Source organism: Rhinoderma darwinii, chromosome 6, assembly GCF_050947455.1.
Source record: "Rhinoderma darwinii isolate aRhiDar2 chromosome 6, aRhiDar2.hap1, whole genome shotgun sequence".
Lineage (NCBI taxonomy): Eukaryota > Metazoa > Chordata > Amphibia > Anura > Rhinodermatidae > Rhinoderma > Rhinoderma darwinii.
This window is the reverse complement of record NC_134692.1, coordinates 34,471,076-34,489,527: the sequence shown is the minus strand read 5'-3', so window position 1 is coordinate 34,489,527 and position 18,452 is coordinate 34,471,076. Positions and strand designations below refer to the sequence as shown.

Below are 18,452 nucleotides of genomic sequence, written 5' to 3'. Positions count from 1 at the left end.
ACTTTTCTCTATAGGACATTCAAAAGGCCAGGATAAACGTCTGTGCGAAATGACACTAAATAAAAAACAAAACTAAAAAATGTATTGGATTTTAGATTATAATCTATGGCCGATGTGCACTAATCACCATGTGTCTGCTAAAGGGTCAAGTAGGACTTTGTGCACAATCTTCGCTTTAGAAAGAGTTTTACTTTAATTCCCATGAAATAATAACTGGGTAGTTGTGCAAAATTTAAAAAAAAAATCAACAAAAGCAGCTTTATCTGTATGATCCAGGCTGTATGGATATTCTCCAACAGATGCCTCATTGGGTCAGGGTCTAATTGTGCCATATTTTTTCGTCCTCATAGTAACTTCTGCTGAATGGTAGGATTGTTACTGGAGAGTGGCTGAACTTGAAGAGGACTATTAATCCCTACATTCCTATTTCTGACTATATTCGCAAACCCTGCCACCCAGACAATGAGCCTCTATTACAGGAATTACCCTTCCATGTGTTTCATTTATGGCAAAATGACATATACTTTAAATATGCATCTCAGAAAGTACCCGATAGCCCAACTCAAACCACAATACATAGCCGCAGAGTCCTAGCAAAGCTTTCCTTACCTAGGGCAATGATTCAGTTTGCTGTCCTAGTCTTGTATTTAAATACCCTGGACAAAGCAGAGTCTTTTTGGCCATGTAGAACCAGTGGCAGATGCCACGCCAGCCCCCCTTCCTACCGGTGCACAATATAACTTTCTGGAAAGCAGTGATTTTAACTTCTTTATGATGGCTCACTGTAAATATATTTTAGCTATTGCTGGCTTTGTGTAGTGACGACATAAATTTGTTAACTCTTCTGGCGATCTGGTCCCCCACAGCAGCGCCACTAAGTTTGGGCTGTTACTAACCACATCTGGTCCTGATGACCTCATAAGGACTTGATTAAATCCGGTCCCAATCACGTGATCATGATAGCCAACAACAAACTTTTTACGGGGTCTTTGTTATATAATCTCTTGCCTCCTGTTTCCAGACAGTGAGATCGGAGGAGAGAGAGAAGCTGTTGCACAGTACATACATACATTTGGCTGAAAGTAATAATTTGCATCAGACGGGAAGAGGTTAACATGCTTATGGTGTAGTCCTGGCCATTTTATGTGCTCTGTGTGATAGCACAGCACGCTCCTATAGTAGAACCAGTTGGATGGGACAGTCATGTTGAAAGCGTAACCCTGTACTGGACAGCGTACCTGAATATCTAAAATTATTGAACCACATAAACACAACAAAAGTTTGAACAGCACATTCCAACAACATGATACAAAACGTGTATGCAGGTGCAAGAACGCCTGTGACTGCGAATAGACAAAAAAATGGCGACAGCACACTGCGAACACTAATGTAACCTAAACCGCTAAATATAAATATGCATTACTGCTAAATCTATTCACAATAGGGAGGTTCTTGGTGCATATTTTGATCAAAAAGTGTTTGCCCACCTGCCACGACAAGGCGACCTCTGTAAGGTGGGGACCTACTCTGCACATGCACCCAGAATGCATATTTATTTACTGAACAAACTACCTTACAACAGAATGACCCAACGCAGCCTTAGAATAAACAGTTACACAATGTATAGGGGTATTGTTTGTTCACCTACATCTCATACATAGACCACAAGGTACATTAATGGGTATCAATTTGGGAATTATGTCTATAGATATTTTGCAAGTAACCTTCATCTATGGTCACAAAGATCAGAACCGGAGTTATAGACAAGGCATCTTGTCGATGGGCACTATTGGCATATAGTTTTATGGGCAAGACTTAAAGTTAATAATCCACCTACCCAAAACTGGGGTCTCCAAAATTTACATGGAGGGATAGATTTGCAACAGAGTATATGAGGAAATCGGTGCATATCTAGTGCCGTGTGATTTTTTTTTTATTTTTATTTTTTTTTGTCCTGTATTTAGATAACCTACATAAAGGAGTTTAGTAAATGATGATTTTTCACTATCCAAGACCAAACTGTTGGCGCTTAATATACTTTTATGTTTTAGAATGTGATATATATGAGAGAGATCAATCTCTCTTGGTCAGCCATTGAAGTGAATAACATGGATTTTCTTGTTACAATGGTGCCTGTCAAGGGTTGGAATATATTAGGCAGCAAGTGATCAGTCAGTTCTTGAAGTTAATGCGTTGGATGCAGGAAATATGGGCAAGTATGCAGATCTAAGCAAACTTGACTGAGCCATATTTTGATTGCTAGACAACTGGGTCAGACCATCTCCAAAACAGTGGGTCTTGTGGTATGTTCCTGGTATACAGTGGTTAGTACCTACCGGCAAAAGTGTAATGGGCGCCAAGGCTCATTGATGTGCATGGGGAGTGAATGCTGGCCTGTCTGGTCCAATCCCCCAGAAGAGTTATTCTAGCACAAATTGCTGAAAAAAAAGGGGTTATCCCATAATTTTATATTTATCAGCTATCCACTGGATAGGTGATATATCTGTTCTGTGGGGGTTTGACCACTTTGCACCCAATATGAATAGTGCAGTACTGCGTGTGCTCGGCCACCACTCCATTCACTTTCTATGGTGCTACCGGAGATGGCTCCTGCATCCTCCCCTCCCCCTCCCCTCTCCATGGACTGCCTATGGGCAGCAGTAACCTGATCCCTCAGTAACCTGATATCTCGTCTTTCAAAATTAGATTTTAGCAGTGAATTGAAAGTGAATGTTCAGTCCAAGGGGGAGTACAACCTGATAAGTAGAGAAAAATGCCTCTTTCTCCAAAGTTACATTTACAAAGTCTCTTATATTTGCTTGTACTATTGAATTATGCAAAGTTTGTAGAAAAGTTAATGATTCCTTAAAGGATCTGCTGCTAATGTCTTCGTGCCAGACACTACAATAAACCTTCACAGATCCTGTGGAGTCCATTCCTCAACATGTCAGAGCTGTTTTGATGGCGTGTGTGCGTGTGCGAGTGCGTGTTGTAGGTTTTTTGTTTTTTTTTTGCACTCTGGCCAAAAATATATGAAAACCTGACCATCACACCTATGAGTTTGTTGGATATCCCATTCCAAAATAATCTGTGTTAATATGGAGTCGTCGTCCCCGTCCCCCCTTTTGTGACTATAACAGACTACAATTGTCTAAAATGTATTTGTATGCTGTACCCTTCACTGGCAATTGAAAGGCTATGTACACCTTTTTGAAAAGCAATGTATATACTTTTTTTTTTTTTTTTTTAAATAAAAAAAGGTCAGTCCTCAGTGTGATTGGTACAACTTTCTAAATAATTTTTATTAATTTTTAGTTACAGCTGATCTGTATTATCTATACAAAGCAGCTCTGTCGTTTGCTACACCCTGACTGGTTCAGTGTCAGCGGGTCCTGCATGTCTCTGACACGCAGGATCCACCTGTAATCTGTCACATCGAAGTTTATGTACGTAGATGTGATAGACTACAGGCGGATCCTGCATGTTAGAGACGCAGGACCCGCTGTCACTGAACCAGTCAGTCACACAGACCACGCGACAACAGGATTTAGTAAAAGATACAGCTGGTCTGTCTAGAGAATACAGAACAGCTGTATGTAAAAAAAACTAAAGAATTTTTAATAAAAAAAACTATTTAGACAGTTGTGTTAATCACACTGACTGACCTGTTTATTAAAAAAAAAAAAAAATAATGCCTTTCAAAGGTTTACATAGCCTTTAAGGTCCTAGCCCAAACGCCGCCCCAGACCATTACCTCTCCGCCACCAAATTTTACAGTAGACACTATGCATTCCGGTAGATTGATCCATCAGACTGGCAGATAGTGAGACCAGATTCATCACTCCAGAGGACACGTTTCTACTGCTCCGGAGTCCAGTGGCGGCGTGCTTTACACCACTCCAGCTGATGTTGGGCATTGCACATTGTCATCTTAGGCTTGTGTGCAGCTGATCGATCAGGGAAACCCATTTCATAAAGATCCCAGTGCACAGCTCTTGTGCTGACGTCCTTTCCAGAGGGAGTTTGAAACGCTGTAGTGAGGGATGCAACAGAAGATATGGGATTTTTTATTTTATTTTTTTTATGCATTACGCACTTCAACCCTTGGGCCTCATTCACACGGCAGGGTTTCCCGGCCGGGTGCCGGCCGTTCATAAATCGGCCGGCACCCGGCTGCATTAGGAATAATAGACCCCTAATGGGGCTATTCACACGACCGATTTTTTTGACGGCCGGGAAATCCGGCCGTCAAAAAATAGGACATGCTCTATCTTTGCCCGGGTACCCGGCCGCCCGGCTCCCATAGAAGTCTATGGGGCCGGGTATTACACGGCCATCACCGGAATGTGTTCCGAGTGATGGCCGGGTTTCCCGGCGCTTGTTCTCTATCTCCTCCTCCTCACAGCGCAGAGTGCATGTGAGGAGGAGGAGTTGATTCCATTCTGACGAATGGCATCGCTGCACACTGTGTGGCAGGGCCGGGGTGTACAGCAGGTGGAGGGAGCGCTGCGCTGGCTCCCTTCCCCTGCTTGTTAAAATCACCCTGGCCCGGCGACACCTTCGATATCGCCGCTAGCAGCTGCAGCTGCTGCTGTGGCTGCTACTACTGTATCGACGCCACTATAGCAGAGCGGGGAGGTATCTCCCCGCTCTGCTATGTGCTAGCCGCACTTTAGCTCCTTGAAGGAGCGGAATCCCCGTGTTTTCGGGGATTCCGCTCCTGGACAGAGCGATTGATGTCTCTGTCCATATCTGGGCAGTGACATCAGGGGAAACTCCTGAAGCGGAATCCCCGAACACATGGGGATTCCCCTTCAGGAGTTGCCGCTGATGTCACTGTCCGGATCTGCCCGGCCCGGCACGGATGCAAAACTTTATGCAAACCGGCCGGGCAGAATGGCCGATCTTACCGGCCGGCACTCGAGCTCGGGAACGACCCGTTCGTGTGAATCCCGCCTTGGCTTTCCCGCTCTGTGCGTTTGCGTGGTCTATTGCTGTGTGGTTGAGCTATTACTCCTAGATGTTTCCACTTCACAATAATAGCCATTACAGTTGAATGGGGCAGATCAGAAGGTCAGACGTTTTGAAAACTGACTTGTGGCAAAGTTGGCATCCTATCAAAGTGTCACGTTTAAAGTCGCTGAGTTCTTCAATACGACCCATTCTATTACCCATGTTTTGTCTATAGAGATTGAAAGGCTGTGTGGTGGATTTGGCTATAATGTGGTGGATTTGCATATGGCAATACAGTAGTTTATCTCGATAAAGCAAGTAATACAAAGCAATCAAAAGGTATGTGGGCACATAGTTTTACAAGATCTACCTGGGACCAGTTTGGTAGGCAAATAGGAGCTGACATATTCCCTTTAAGTACTGAATAGAGACTCCTAATAACAATAACCGATCCATCAACGGCATCTAGTCTTACGATGGTTTTTATGTAGTAAAAGGAGATTTCTCTGCACAAAGTACAAATGAACTGGGGGGGGGGGGGCTACATATGAGACTCCAAAATTGACTAATGTGACTAAAATTGTAAAATGTGCACGCCCGTGATTTTCAGGTCGGCCGGGAGCGGAGTGTCACCTGCAAGCCGCCCGCAAATCGCGGGCCATGCACATGGCCCCGGCCATTATTTGCTATGAGCCTGGACCGCAGAACACGGCCGTAATAAGGCATGCCCGTTCTTTCTGCGGTCTTGGCTCCTGGGCAATGCATGGACTGTGGAAACCACGGTCGTGTGCATGGCGCCATAGGAATGAATGGGGCCGCAATTCTCCCGAGGATTTTCGGGGGAATTGCGGCCACAAAAGCACGTTCGTGTGCATGGGACCTAACAACCTCAGGGACCCCACCGATTAGCACAATAAAGGGGCTGCGGCATGGCATTCAGCTGATCAGGATATTATGAGCTGTTAGTCAGCATTGCCAATAGTGTTCTTAGATGATTAGCTGAGAGACTATTTCAGCTGGATTCCAGGCTCAGTACTTTAAGGATTGTTGGATTTAAATTACCAGAAAAACCCTTAAACTATAGTTCAACACTTTCTATGTATCCTACAGTTGCCCCAGTGTCTCTTCTCTTTACGTTAGCCTGACTGATAGAATGCCCGTTATGCGCCACAGTCTCTGGTTTCACAATAATTTGGAATGTATGTTCTAGCTACATGAAATAAACTGTACATTGAATATTTGCTAGTGCTGGCAGTAAATTTGGTTAGTGTAACAGTTTTAACATTTGATTCGAAAAATCTCCAGTGGGAGGTGTGAGTGAGAACACTGCTGGTGCGATGTATTCCCCTCTCTCGGCCAGAGAGGTGTCACCTCCGTTAGTTCCTGTAGTTGAATTGAGTATACATCAGAGAAACAGGGTGACTATTGGTTTGCAGTGAACACTTACCTTCCTGTCATAGCTTTTTTATTTTTCTGGGGTTTTTTTTTTTTTTTTTTTTTTTTTTACAGGAAGCTGGTATATGTGACGGGAAGCTAAAGATGTAAAAATGATCAACTATCTAAATATTCACTTTTTTATTGATTTTGTTTTTAGGATTGGAGTTTATACATTGTAGGATTTAGTACTCCTAATAGGGTACAATATTTTTTCTTAAGGCTTCGTTCACATCTGCACTAAGGTTCCGTTCCGACGCTCCGTCGGAACGGAACCCTGACGGACACAAACCGAAACCATAGGTTTCCGTTTGCATCGCCATTGATTTCAATGGTGACGATCCGGTGCCAATGTTTTCTGTTTGTCTCCGTTGAGCAAGGGTTCTGTTGTTTTGACTAAATCAATACCATAGTCGACTATGCTATTGATTCTGTCAAAACAACGGAAACCATTGGCACCGGAATCAATGGTGATGGAAATGGAAACCTATAGTTTCCGTTTGTGTCTGTCAGGGCTCCGACGGAGATGTGAACGAAGCCTAAGCCAAGCAAAACAAAACCTTCTAGGGTAAAAATGTGTTTGGAATGAAGTGTGTATATTATGTATTCAAGGATCAATCCAAAAACAAATATGCCCTCGATTTTCTGCTGCAAATTATTTATATTTCGCTCTGCTGCGCCAGGTCAGACCAGGCATACACAAGCAAAAAGTTACAAATTCAGCCTTTCCATTTCCACTTATCTTAATGTCTTGCAAATTTTTATAGAAAAACTGCGTTGACCAAGACGTTTTCAATGTGTGTGCCTCAATATGTTGAATAATTGTCACATCCCTAAAGGGTATCTTCACTTATGAACTACGCTTTCTACTTGTGTCTTAACCTAATTGTCAAATTCTTTAGTGCAACATAGAGCTACACTTAAAATTATGCTAAAAGGTAAATGCTGAGTAAAAAGAATAATAATGCTACATTTGGGAATGTAACTACATATTCTCTCATTATTGGCAGGTCCTGGAGACGGTACAGTGAACCCAATTGAAGATGCCTGGTCCCCCACCCCCACCACCACCCCCTACACTTTCACAGGTAGGTTTCTAAAGAGCATCTCATAAATGCAGCCAGTATCACTGAAAATTCATCATCGCTTGAGGACGGCTTACTCAGGCTAAGCTCTGATACCCATCAATGACATAAGGTTAAAGAGCACATGTATGGCTTAATGCTGTTATCAGGGTTTCCAGGACCCCTTCCTGCTATCTGGTGGACCCATGCTAAAGAAATAAATCCAGACTTCGTTTATACCGCACCGTTCTTTTGTGGATCCTTAAAAACATTGCACCATCTTTTCTTGACATTCTTGTCCCTCCATCATGTATAGCAAACGTTTGTTATAAACTATTAAAAATTATTTCAGTTTATTGCCATTTTAAATAAAATTTAAAAGGAATTTACACAATGTTGCATTGAGATGTGCTCATCTTATGTTTCCTTTTCTATTGCTTGGCATTTGTTTTGAAGACCCCTGCTGGTGGCTTAACGTAACAGCAAAACCCTAAAAAGGGTATAAATAGCTACTGTGCTACCTGTACTTTATTACTAAGGGCTTATACGCACATACAAATTGTGATGTTTTTGCAAAAGAAGACTTTGTGTAGATGTGCCCTTTTGCGTGTGTGTGTGTGTGTGTTTTTTTATATATATATATATATATATATATATATATATATATATATACATATAGTGTGTGTGTATGTGTATATATATATATATATAGATAGTGTGTTTTGTGTGTGTGTGTATGTGTGTATATATATATGTATATACATATATAGTGTGTGTGTTTATATATATATATATATATATATATATATATACACTAACTAATATATATAATGTGTGTGTGAATATACACGTGCATTTTGGATAATGTATTGTAATGTGTACGTTTTTTGTGGGTTTTTTTTTGTGTTTTTTTTTTTTAACGTGATAATTTATTTTGCAGTCAAATACAGAGAAGCCTGTTCTCAACAAATCCGCACAGTCTGGAAGAAATGCTTTATTGTCAGATATTCACAAAGGTAGAAAGCTTAAGAAAGCAGTTACCAATGACCGAAGTGGACCGACCCTGGACAGTAAGTTTTGATATTCGTTCAATTGATTATATACAACACCTAGAAGACAAAAATGACATGCACAAAAGTGCACATACGCGCTAATAATAAAACAATACTTATTTTTAAAAAGTTTTTATTTTTTGGGGAATTTTTCTATTCTACGTAAGCTAATAATAAAATAAAGTTTTTACATGTGTTGACATCTAGTGGTAAAACAGGATACACTGCACAATGGACATAAAAAAAATAACATTCAATTTCTCTGTAAATTGTAAAATGACATCTGTTCTTTATTACTAATAGGAAGAGAATAATAACCGAATGACAGATTGTACTGCCTCAGATAATGCTGGTCACACACATGATGTCCTCATGCAACATTGTTTTGAAACCGGAATGCCCATTTGGACAGTAGCATATAACGATAGATGTTTTCTACCATGTGAACAATGTTTCACCAATTCAGCAAATTTCCATTGGTTGTTACCAAACGTCTTTAGAACCATACACAATTTATTATCATTATTGCATCCTTTGGATTGTTAAAGAAGCACTACAGCAATTATTTTTTTTGCACATCTAATGCTAACTCACCAGCAATTTACTAGAAGTTTCATTTGCTTCTTCCCAGCTCCAATGCATCTATACACTTTGAACTCTTTCATTATGGTCAGCTGCGTCTGACCACCAAATTAGACCCTCATGTGTAGACCGGAGGTCATTTCTCCTGTGTGGCCGACTTCCTGTGAACTACAGGATTACATTATCATCAAACAAATCCCTCCTGGCAGCTGAGACCCCCACACCACGCAACTCCACTTTCCTAATTCCTCTGTATACCCCCCATGTGGATAGAGTGCTGCTAAAGAGACTATTTCTGCTCTATCTGACACTGGCCGTGAAAACGATCGATGATACGTTGATCAGCACTTGTTAGCTCCATTTACAAGGCGCAATCTTCGGTTATTGTATGGGAATGAAAGATCGTTACTATGATCGCTCGTCTCCTTGCATTTGCATTATGTCGGCAGCACATGTACCTGTTTACAAAGGAAAATGTGCTGCCGACTAACATAAAATATGCAATCCTCCAATGAACGATGAAAGGGCCCAACAGTGATGTGATAGATGAGTTCGTGCAATAATTGGCTGCAGACTTCTGAAACTCCCATGACTCACACGAACTGTCTGTATAGGTGTATGTGCTGTGTGCAGAATCTCAAATGTATTTCTATGAGAGGCTGTATTCACTGTCTCCTGCTTGTAAGAGCAGAAGGAGAAATATCTATCACTAGCAGGGGGCAGATGACACAGGCTGAAGCTGCATCACATAGGATACATTGAGACTGCAGTAAGGGGATAGAAGTTATGTCCCTGATCACTTGCTGCACTTGGATAGATCAGAGCATGTGAAGTGTGGTGGGACTCTGCCCCTCTGCCTCTTATGCAGGAAGCATGATGGGAAATGTAGGCTGCATTAGGAGAACCATATCCGAGGGGGAAGAAGGAACCAATATAATGGACACCCTATAAATGTCCCAGTAACTAAAACAAGTATACATAAGGCATACACAAAAACCTCTACATTATTCTTTAATAATATCCTATGCTGCACTTTTATAGGCAAAATAATGCACAGGAGGAGAAGTGTACATATCAAATAATAGAGCAAAAGTGTCTGTGCTGGATCCATAAATAAATATACATCCAATCTGACAACCCGTGTGGGTTGAGAAAAGGGACAACTGTTGTCTCTTGGCCTTTGGGTCTAGCGTCCGCCAAGCATAGATTTGTAATGGGGAACTGTTGCTTTACAAACCTGTAAACATTTTGGAAATGTCCTATATTTGACTTTATTATTCTTTCCAACAGAACCGAAAACCTCTCCTGGAGGTGGTGGTGGTGGCGGAGGTATGGGAGGAAGTGGAGGCGGTGGTGGAAGTGGGGGATTTGGAGGACCTCCAGGATTAGGTGGCATATTCCAAGGAGGGATGCCAAAACTACGGCCTTCAGGAAGCCGAGAAAGTGGTAAGGCATATCATGTCTTTTGTTGATTTGTACTATGCTAGTTCACCTTAATTAATATATAAAAAAGAATTTTCATGAATGTTAAGTATATATTAGTGTAAAATTAATTTAGATCATACCTAAATCTTACATTTTAAATTCTACACATTTTGAGTGAGTAACAGGTATGGGGCTGTTCACATCTGCGTGGGAGGATTCGTTAGGGACCTCCGTCCGGATTACGTTGTTTGTGCCGGAAAAAAAGCGCAGCATGCAGAGACGCGACAGAACCCATTAGGGTATGTGCACACGATAACTGCATTACGGCTGAAATTACGGAGCTATTTTCAGGAGAAAACCGCTCCGTCATTTCAGACGTAATTGCTCGTACTCTCGTTTTGCGAGGCGTCAATTACGGTCGTAATTTGGAGCTGTTCTTCATTGGATTCAATAAAAAACGGCTCCAATTACGTCCAAAGAAGTGTCCTGCACTTCTTTGCCGTGGCTGTTATTTTACGCGCCGTCTTTTGACAGCGACATGTAAAATTACAGGTCGTCAGCACAGTACGTCGGCAAACCCATTGAAATGAATGGGCAGATGTTTGCCGACGTATTGGAGCTGTATTTTCAGACGTAATTTCGAGGCGTAAAACGCCTCGTTTACGTCTGAAAATAGGTTGTGTGAACCCAGCCTTAGTCAATGGGTTACATCTGGTGCTGTTGGTTTCCATCATGCAATGGATACAGATACCGGTATTCTCTGTTCTGCTCCTATGAGTGAGTGCAGATGTAAATGAGCTCTAAGTTTAAGTTATGAAAATATTTATTCTTTTATGCAATTAACCATCATTTTAATGAACAATGAACAAAATTTTTATGGCCTTTTTGGATTGATTTAATTAATTTGTTTTTCAAATCGTATGTTAAGAATATTCAGTTTTTTTATTAAGCTGTCATCTGATCCCTGTTCCTTTTTAGAATCTTCAGGAAACAGACAACCAATCTTCCCACCTGGTGGAAGAATGACAACACCTAGGCCATTTACCCCAAACATCTCTCCAAGAGGACCTCCACCTACAATGGGAGTAAGGGGTCCTACACCTGAACCTCAAAGACATCGAATGCCTCCACCTCCAAGGAATGATTTTAATTCTAGGTCAGAAAATGTTCCACCTACAATACCTAATACACCTAGACCAATCAGTTCAAATCTTCACAACAGAGGACCCCCACCAGTTCCAGCTGCAAATAGGCAAGTTAACGCACCACCTACAGTGCCACCTGTGTTATCTAATAAAGTGCATGGGTTTGGAGGAAACAGCAGACAATCTCCATCAATACCTCCGCCAATTCCATCTGTGAATAGACCATCATTTCCGCAAACACCTAGTAGACCTATGGATGACAGGCCACCTCCTCCTTCTACAGGAAACAGGCCACCCCTTACTAGAGATTTTCCACCTCTTCCACCACCTCAAAACAACAAGCCACCTGTCCCCAACACACCTAGGCCAAATTCAACTTCCCAGGGGCCACCTCTACCTTCAGGAAGGCCAGGCCCTCCTCCTTTACCTCCTACCCCTTCTAACTTTGATGACATGCCAAGACTTCCTCAAAGAAATTCATCCTTGCCAACCCTGTCTGCTGCGCCCCCACCCATCCTACCTCCTGCACGGTCTGGACCACCTGCTCCATCAATGGAAAGGCCACCACCACCAGTAAGAGAGCCGTCTGGAAGATCAGGTAAATGTTCAAACCTATAATTTAATACTGAGTGAGTATAACGTGGGCATGTTCCAATATTTGTTATAATGCTTTAAAGCACAAGGGCAGTTAAACATAAAATAAATCAAAAGTATGAAAGGTTACAAAATTAGATATCTATATTTACTATGCCATATTAATCAGAGGCGTAGCTAGGTTCTCCAGCACCCGAGACAAAGATTCAGATTGGCGCCCCCCCAACTTCTTTCCCGACATCTCCTTCCCCCTCGACATGTTTGCTTTCTCTACCAATCAATGAGGTGTAATCTTTTTTTCAAATTTTTTTTAATGTAACAAGAGCATAAAACCATTTCTACATTTTACAAGCAATCTAGTTATATAAGGGAGTTTAACATAGCAATAAGTTAAAATAAAATAAATTAAAGAGACAACACACAGCCCCCTTGTAGATAGCACCACACACAGCCCCCCTCTTGTAGATAGTGCCACACACAGCCCCTCTCTTGTAGAGATGGCGCCACACACTGCCCCCCTTCCCCTTGTGCTTAGTGCCACACTGCCATCAGAGCGGAGAGCGGTAACCTACCGCTACCACTCTTCGCTTTGCCTGACGTGACTCCGTTAGGAGGAGGCAGGAGGTCTTGCAGAGCTGTTCTGACTGGGGTCGATGCCAGCCCGGGAGTGGACCAGTCCAGTCACTTGACCTCATGTCACTGACGTGAGGTTAGGTGACTGAACTGGTCCGATCCCCGGCCGGCACTGACCCAAGTCAGAACAGCTCCGCAAGACCTCCTGCCTCCTAACGCTGATTGCTGCTGACAGCTGCCTGGCATACTGGGCGCCTGTTAGCAGTGATCAGCTGTTTGGTATGGCTGTTCTGCGGCGACCCCCCCCCCCTTCCCTACCTCAGAGCTGGGCCCTGCCTGCCCCCCCTAGATACGTCCCTGTATTAATAGCTTTGGATGCCAAGGGTAAGCAGGCTCTGAAATGCCCATAAAATAACGATTCTGGAGCATCTTTTCTTAGAATTCTGCGTTGTGCCGTGCTCTTATTCTTTCTACAAACTTATGAATAAATTGACAACTGGGTATCCAATCAGTGCTCCCAGTCTCCAACTGTGTAGGGACACGCCCCTTTCACAAAGAGAATGGTAACACCTAGTTGTCAATTTATTCATACATTTCTAGGAGGGATAACCGGAACGGCACAACGCAGAGTTCTAAGAAATGTGTTTTTTTTTTTTTTTTGTTTTTTTTTTATGAGGAATAGAAGTATTCCAGAGAGGTGACATGCCCTCTTTTAAGTGTAGCTCCAGATCAAGGGGGTTTTAGTTAGTCATTGTGCATTTCAAGTCACCCTTAGTCCACTGTTCAGTAAACACATCTGTAAATCAATCTTCCCACTCACATTTAAAGAACGCTTGTGTAACTAAACTTTCAAAAAACTTTTGACATGTCACAGTGATATGTCAGAAGTTTTGTCAGAAGTTTTGAGCACTGGGACACCCACCGATCGCTAAAACGATGCGGTAGAAGCGTTTTGGTGAGTGCTGAGCGGCTTAATTTCAAATCCGGTTTTCTCGGAAAGCCGAGCAGTTGGTGTATGGGCTCATAGGCTTTCTATTGAACCTGTACACCAACTGCATGGCTTTCCGAGAAAAGCCGAACCGAAACCAAATGGCTCAGCGCTCGCTCGAGCGCTTCTGTAGCTTCATTTTAGTGATCTTAGGGGGGTTTCAGTGCTAAGACCCCATCAGTCAAAACTTCTGACATGTCACTATGACATGTCCGTTTTCTGAAAATTTTGTTACCCTTTTTTATTTTATTTGTTTTTTTTATATGGGACTGAGTTTTATAGAGATGGATCTCTGTTTTGGATCTGTCTTTTTTATATAACTATTAGACCCATTTTCATAAACGCTTGTGTGTGGGCAACTAGTTGCTCCATAAAGATCCAAGAGTATCTGCCTGTCATAACACAGGACGATGGTAGCAGAGTAGACGGTGATTGCGTGCATCGACCCTTCACATGGCAGAAATAAGCTGTATTTTTCATAGAAATAAACCTGGAAGAGCAGTGTCTTCTTTTGAGAAATACATGGACTTTGTTTATAAGGTATGGGGGCTATGAAAGGTTTAACCGTATAGTATAGTAAAAAGGAACCCAAATGGCTTTGTTAAAAAGAATACATGCATTGTATCCCATGTGCTGCTAAATGCTGATTTTGATTTATAGATGTGTTGCTTGTTTGTATGGCGAAAGGTCAGCGTCCGCAACTAACTGTGCTTTTTACTCGACATGAAAAAAATAAATTAATAATAATAATTAGCTCATGATATGGAAAATATTAACTGACCATATGCCAATGATTATATACACGGCACAAAATAAATAAAGGGGATTCTTAACAGAATGCACAAACTAATAATAACAAATGAACTATTTTCTTTTATTGTGCGACTAGCTGTTGGTTTTCTATGTATTTTAGCTGCAACACTTTACATTGTGAAAGGTTATTAGAAAGCAATTTATAGTTAATCCCAAATCATCACTTTTGTACTCTTTGCAAGAACTGATGATACCCAACACCGTTCATACTGTATTGAATACGTTTGAGAACATAGTAACACACATTTACCATTACCATAGTAGTTATCTGGCAGCAATACAAAAAAGTGTTGGCTTGCTGCAAAATGAATTATATAGGACTGGTATGCAGACACAGAGCAGCTGACTTTATATTTTTGCTTCTCAATAGGACCACTTCCTCCACCTCCTCCTGCCAACAGAAATGGATTTGGTCATCGAGCATCAATAGGTATTCAGCCTCCTTCAAGACCTGGAATAGAACCTCCTAGAGGTGGAGCTAGACCTCCGCCACCTCCAGAAAGGCCTGGCCTGGGACCTTTGCCCCCTCCTCCACCACCTTCATCAATGAGAAATGGTTTCCAAGACTTATCTGGTGAAGGTGAGAAAATGTGATTCTTCAATACTATACACTCAGGGTAGCATTTTAATGCAAAAGGATATCCTATTTTTCCAGATCTGGTTACGTGTCAACTTACAAAACAATTGGTGGGATCCTCTACACGTGTACATAGCTGACCATTGTATAGATTACCAATATATTGAGGATCGTGAGGGTTAAGAACGGCTGATGTATTTTCCCCCAACTTCTATCCTTTCCTAATAATTGTCATACATGCTCCGATATGTGTTCAAATCAAAATCCAAAGGGGAATGATGATCCATAACCTTTATGAGCATGTCTGCCTTGTCTTCTAACCAGATGTTTATTACTTGGCGAGCACAAGAATGGCGTTATGTTAACTCCTTTTCAAGATTTATTTGTATATAAACAATAGGATGTAAAATTATTTGATTCTCTTTGAAATCTAAACACAAAATGACAGACATTCTGGAAGATCGAATTGTTTAGAATAGCATATTGTGTAATGTGTTCTGTTCTTAAGGCAGCACTGTAATGTTGAACACCCTAACATATTTGTGGGCAGTGTGTAGAGCAGATATTTTGTTTTAAGGGAAAAAAATTAGTATAAGGCCCCATGCACACAAACGTGCTTTTGCGGGCGCAATTCCCCCGAAAATCCACGGGTGAATTGAGGTCCCATTTATTTCTATGGGCCCATGCACACAACCGTGGTTTCCACATGTCGGTGCATTGCCGCAAAGCCTGGACCCCAAAAAGAACGGACATGTCTTATTACGGCCGTGTTTTGAGGTCCAGGCTCATAGAAAATAATACACTGCATGTAACAATACACGTCCATGCGGGCGGCTCGCGGGTGACACTCCACTGCCGGCCGACTCAAAAATGACGGCTGTGCACATGGCTGCGGTCGTGTGCATGAGGCCTAACTTTAATTTATGGATTTAAATCCGGTTCTCCGAGCTTCAGATATTTTCCCCAAATGCCCTAAAAGTGTATCTATCACATCTATAATTCAAGGGAAGCACATTACAAGCACAGTTCCACCATGCCTCTATGCCAAATGGCACAAAGAATATGCAGTAGTTGGTTTAATATCAAACTAGAAGGAATACAGCGGAATCATGTTAAACCACCCTGCTCATTCTCTGCCCCCAGTCCAGTGGCAATTTTGTGCATAAAACTTGAGGAATTGGAAACGAATTGTTTTTTGTCTGATAGTCACATTGAAACACTTTTTGTGTTATGCCTCATGCACACGACCGTAGTTTTTATCCGTAATTTTAATTACAGATCCGCAATTACAGATGAAATACTGACACATTCATTTCTATCGTCCAGACACCTACCAGTATATTTTTTCGGGTGTGTCTGGGCCATAAAAATTAGCCGCAAAAAATAGGACATGTCCTATTTTTGGCATTTATGGACCATGCCCCCATACTTATTACTGCGAGCACAGTCCGCAAATGACTGGAACCCAACGACGGAACCCTTGCACAACGGAGACAAATGGAAACCATTGGCACCGGATCAGTCACCATTGAAATCAATGGTGATGGAAACGGAAACCTATGGTTTCCATTTGTGTCTGTCAGGGCTCTGTTCCGATGGAAAACTCAGACGAAACCCTAGCGTAGATGTGAACGAAGCCTAAGGCTAAACGCAGACCATCCCAAATAACAGATTATCTTAAAGCTGGATTGGCACCATGCTGACAGCAGAGACTGGGAAAAGCCGCGGTTTCCTTTTTTTAAAACCGTTTATTTTATTTTATCCAAAAAAGAGCAATATTTGATTCATAACAAACCTTTTTAGAGTAGTACAATAATTTACCCCCCAAAAAATAAATAAATAAATAATAATATTTTTTTAAAAACCCATAAATAAGTATAACCGGTTTACTTGATCTCTAGGACATAGTTTCTATCAGTTTGGTTTCAATACATAGTTGCCATTTAGATTTGAAATAACTACTTCTAGCCTACTCAGCATAGTAAACCTTTTCATAGAGTATTGTCTTGTAAATCTGATTCTTCCATATGATAAAAAGTGGGGGGTTACCAGATATCCGCTTTTTAAGTATTTCTAAGCATGCCAAGAACAGTAATTGAAGAATTGGTATTACCGGTATTTTAATATATATAATTAAATACCTGATACCAATATCGGTGTAACTTTGGGCGTCTCAAAAGCCGCTATTTTCAGATGGAAAATCTGTTCTTTAATATCTGTGTTTACAGCAAAAACAAACTATATTTTTTTTGTTCGTTTTAAGATGAATGGGAGAGAAGGTTTTCATTTCATCCGTTTTCTGATCTGCCACCACCAGAGCCCTATGTACCATCCAACAAAACATATCCCAGTAAACTTGTGAGAGGTGAAAGTCAAAGTGAGTATAAACCTATTCTCTTGTAATTGTGTCAAGCGAAGAGCTCAAATCTTAAAACTCCAAAAACTTTTTTTTATCTACTTGATCTGAAATGTACTGCTAAAATGGGATTGAGGGATTTATTTATTTTTTTCTGTTCTTTTATGTTAAAATGAAGGGTTTTCTATTTTTGCTAGATATTATCAAAGATATAACTCAGAAAATTAGCAATGCCCAGGGTGTACGTATAAGTACAAACATTTTGTAATATGGTAAAAACGTTTACAATTAATAAACATATTCTATTGAACAATTTTCAAAATAAAGTTCCCTTCTTAAAAAGACAGATGGCTGATTCCTTCACAATTACTTGATGTGGCAAGCAATGATTATCTTATTAGTCTAGTTAATATAAAATAGTTGCCATTAAGGATCCTTTAACACGGGTCGTAATAACGAGCGCCTTTCAACGAGACAGCTCGTTAATCGGCGCTCCTTTCACATGGAACTATGATCAGTAATGTATGAGGGCGAGGGATCGAAACGTATGGGGATGAGCGATCGTAGTAACTGTCATGTTTGCAGCACATCTCCCTGTTTACACAGTTCAACTATCGGGACCAAGCGTTCATATAAACGATACATTGCTCGATCATTGGCTCGTGTAAAAGGGCCTTAAAGAGGCTCTGTCACCAGATTCTCAAATCCCTATCTCCTATTGCATGTGATCGGCGCTGCAATGTAGATAACAGTAACGTGTTTTTTTTTGTTTGTTTGTTTTTTAAACATTCATTTTTGGCCAAGTTATGAGCTATTTTATATATATATATATATATATATATATATATATATATATATGCAAATGAGCTTTTGAAATGGACAACTGGGCGTTTTTT

General features: G+C 41.2%; 1 protein-coding gene across 1 annotated transcript in view; it reads left to right on the top strand.

The window, feature by feature from the left end:
• Positions 1-18,452, top strand: part of WIPF1 (WAS/WASL interacting protein family member 1) — a 74,556-nt gene that overhangs the window by 54,203 nt on the left and 1,901 nt on the right. Inside the window, exons 3-8 of the mRNA XM_075831133.1 lie at positions 7,398-7,475; positions 8,392-8,521; positions 10,376-10,531; positions 11,489-12,253; positions 14,994-15,203; positions 17,464-17,577. Coding sequence (XP_075687248.1) covers positions 7,431-7,475; positions 8,392-8,521; positions 10,376-10,531; positions 11,489-12,253; positions 14,994-15,203; positions 17,464-17,577 — 1,420 coding nt within the window. The 5' untranslated portion in view covers positions 7,398-7,430. The remainder of the gene's footprint in view (positions 1-7,397; positions 7,476-8,391; positions 8,522-10,375; positions 10,532-11,488; positions 12,254-14,993; positions 15,204-17,463; positions 17,578-18,452) is intronic.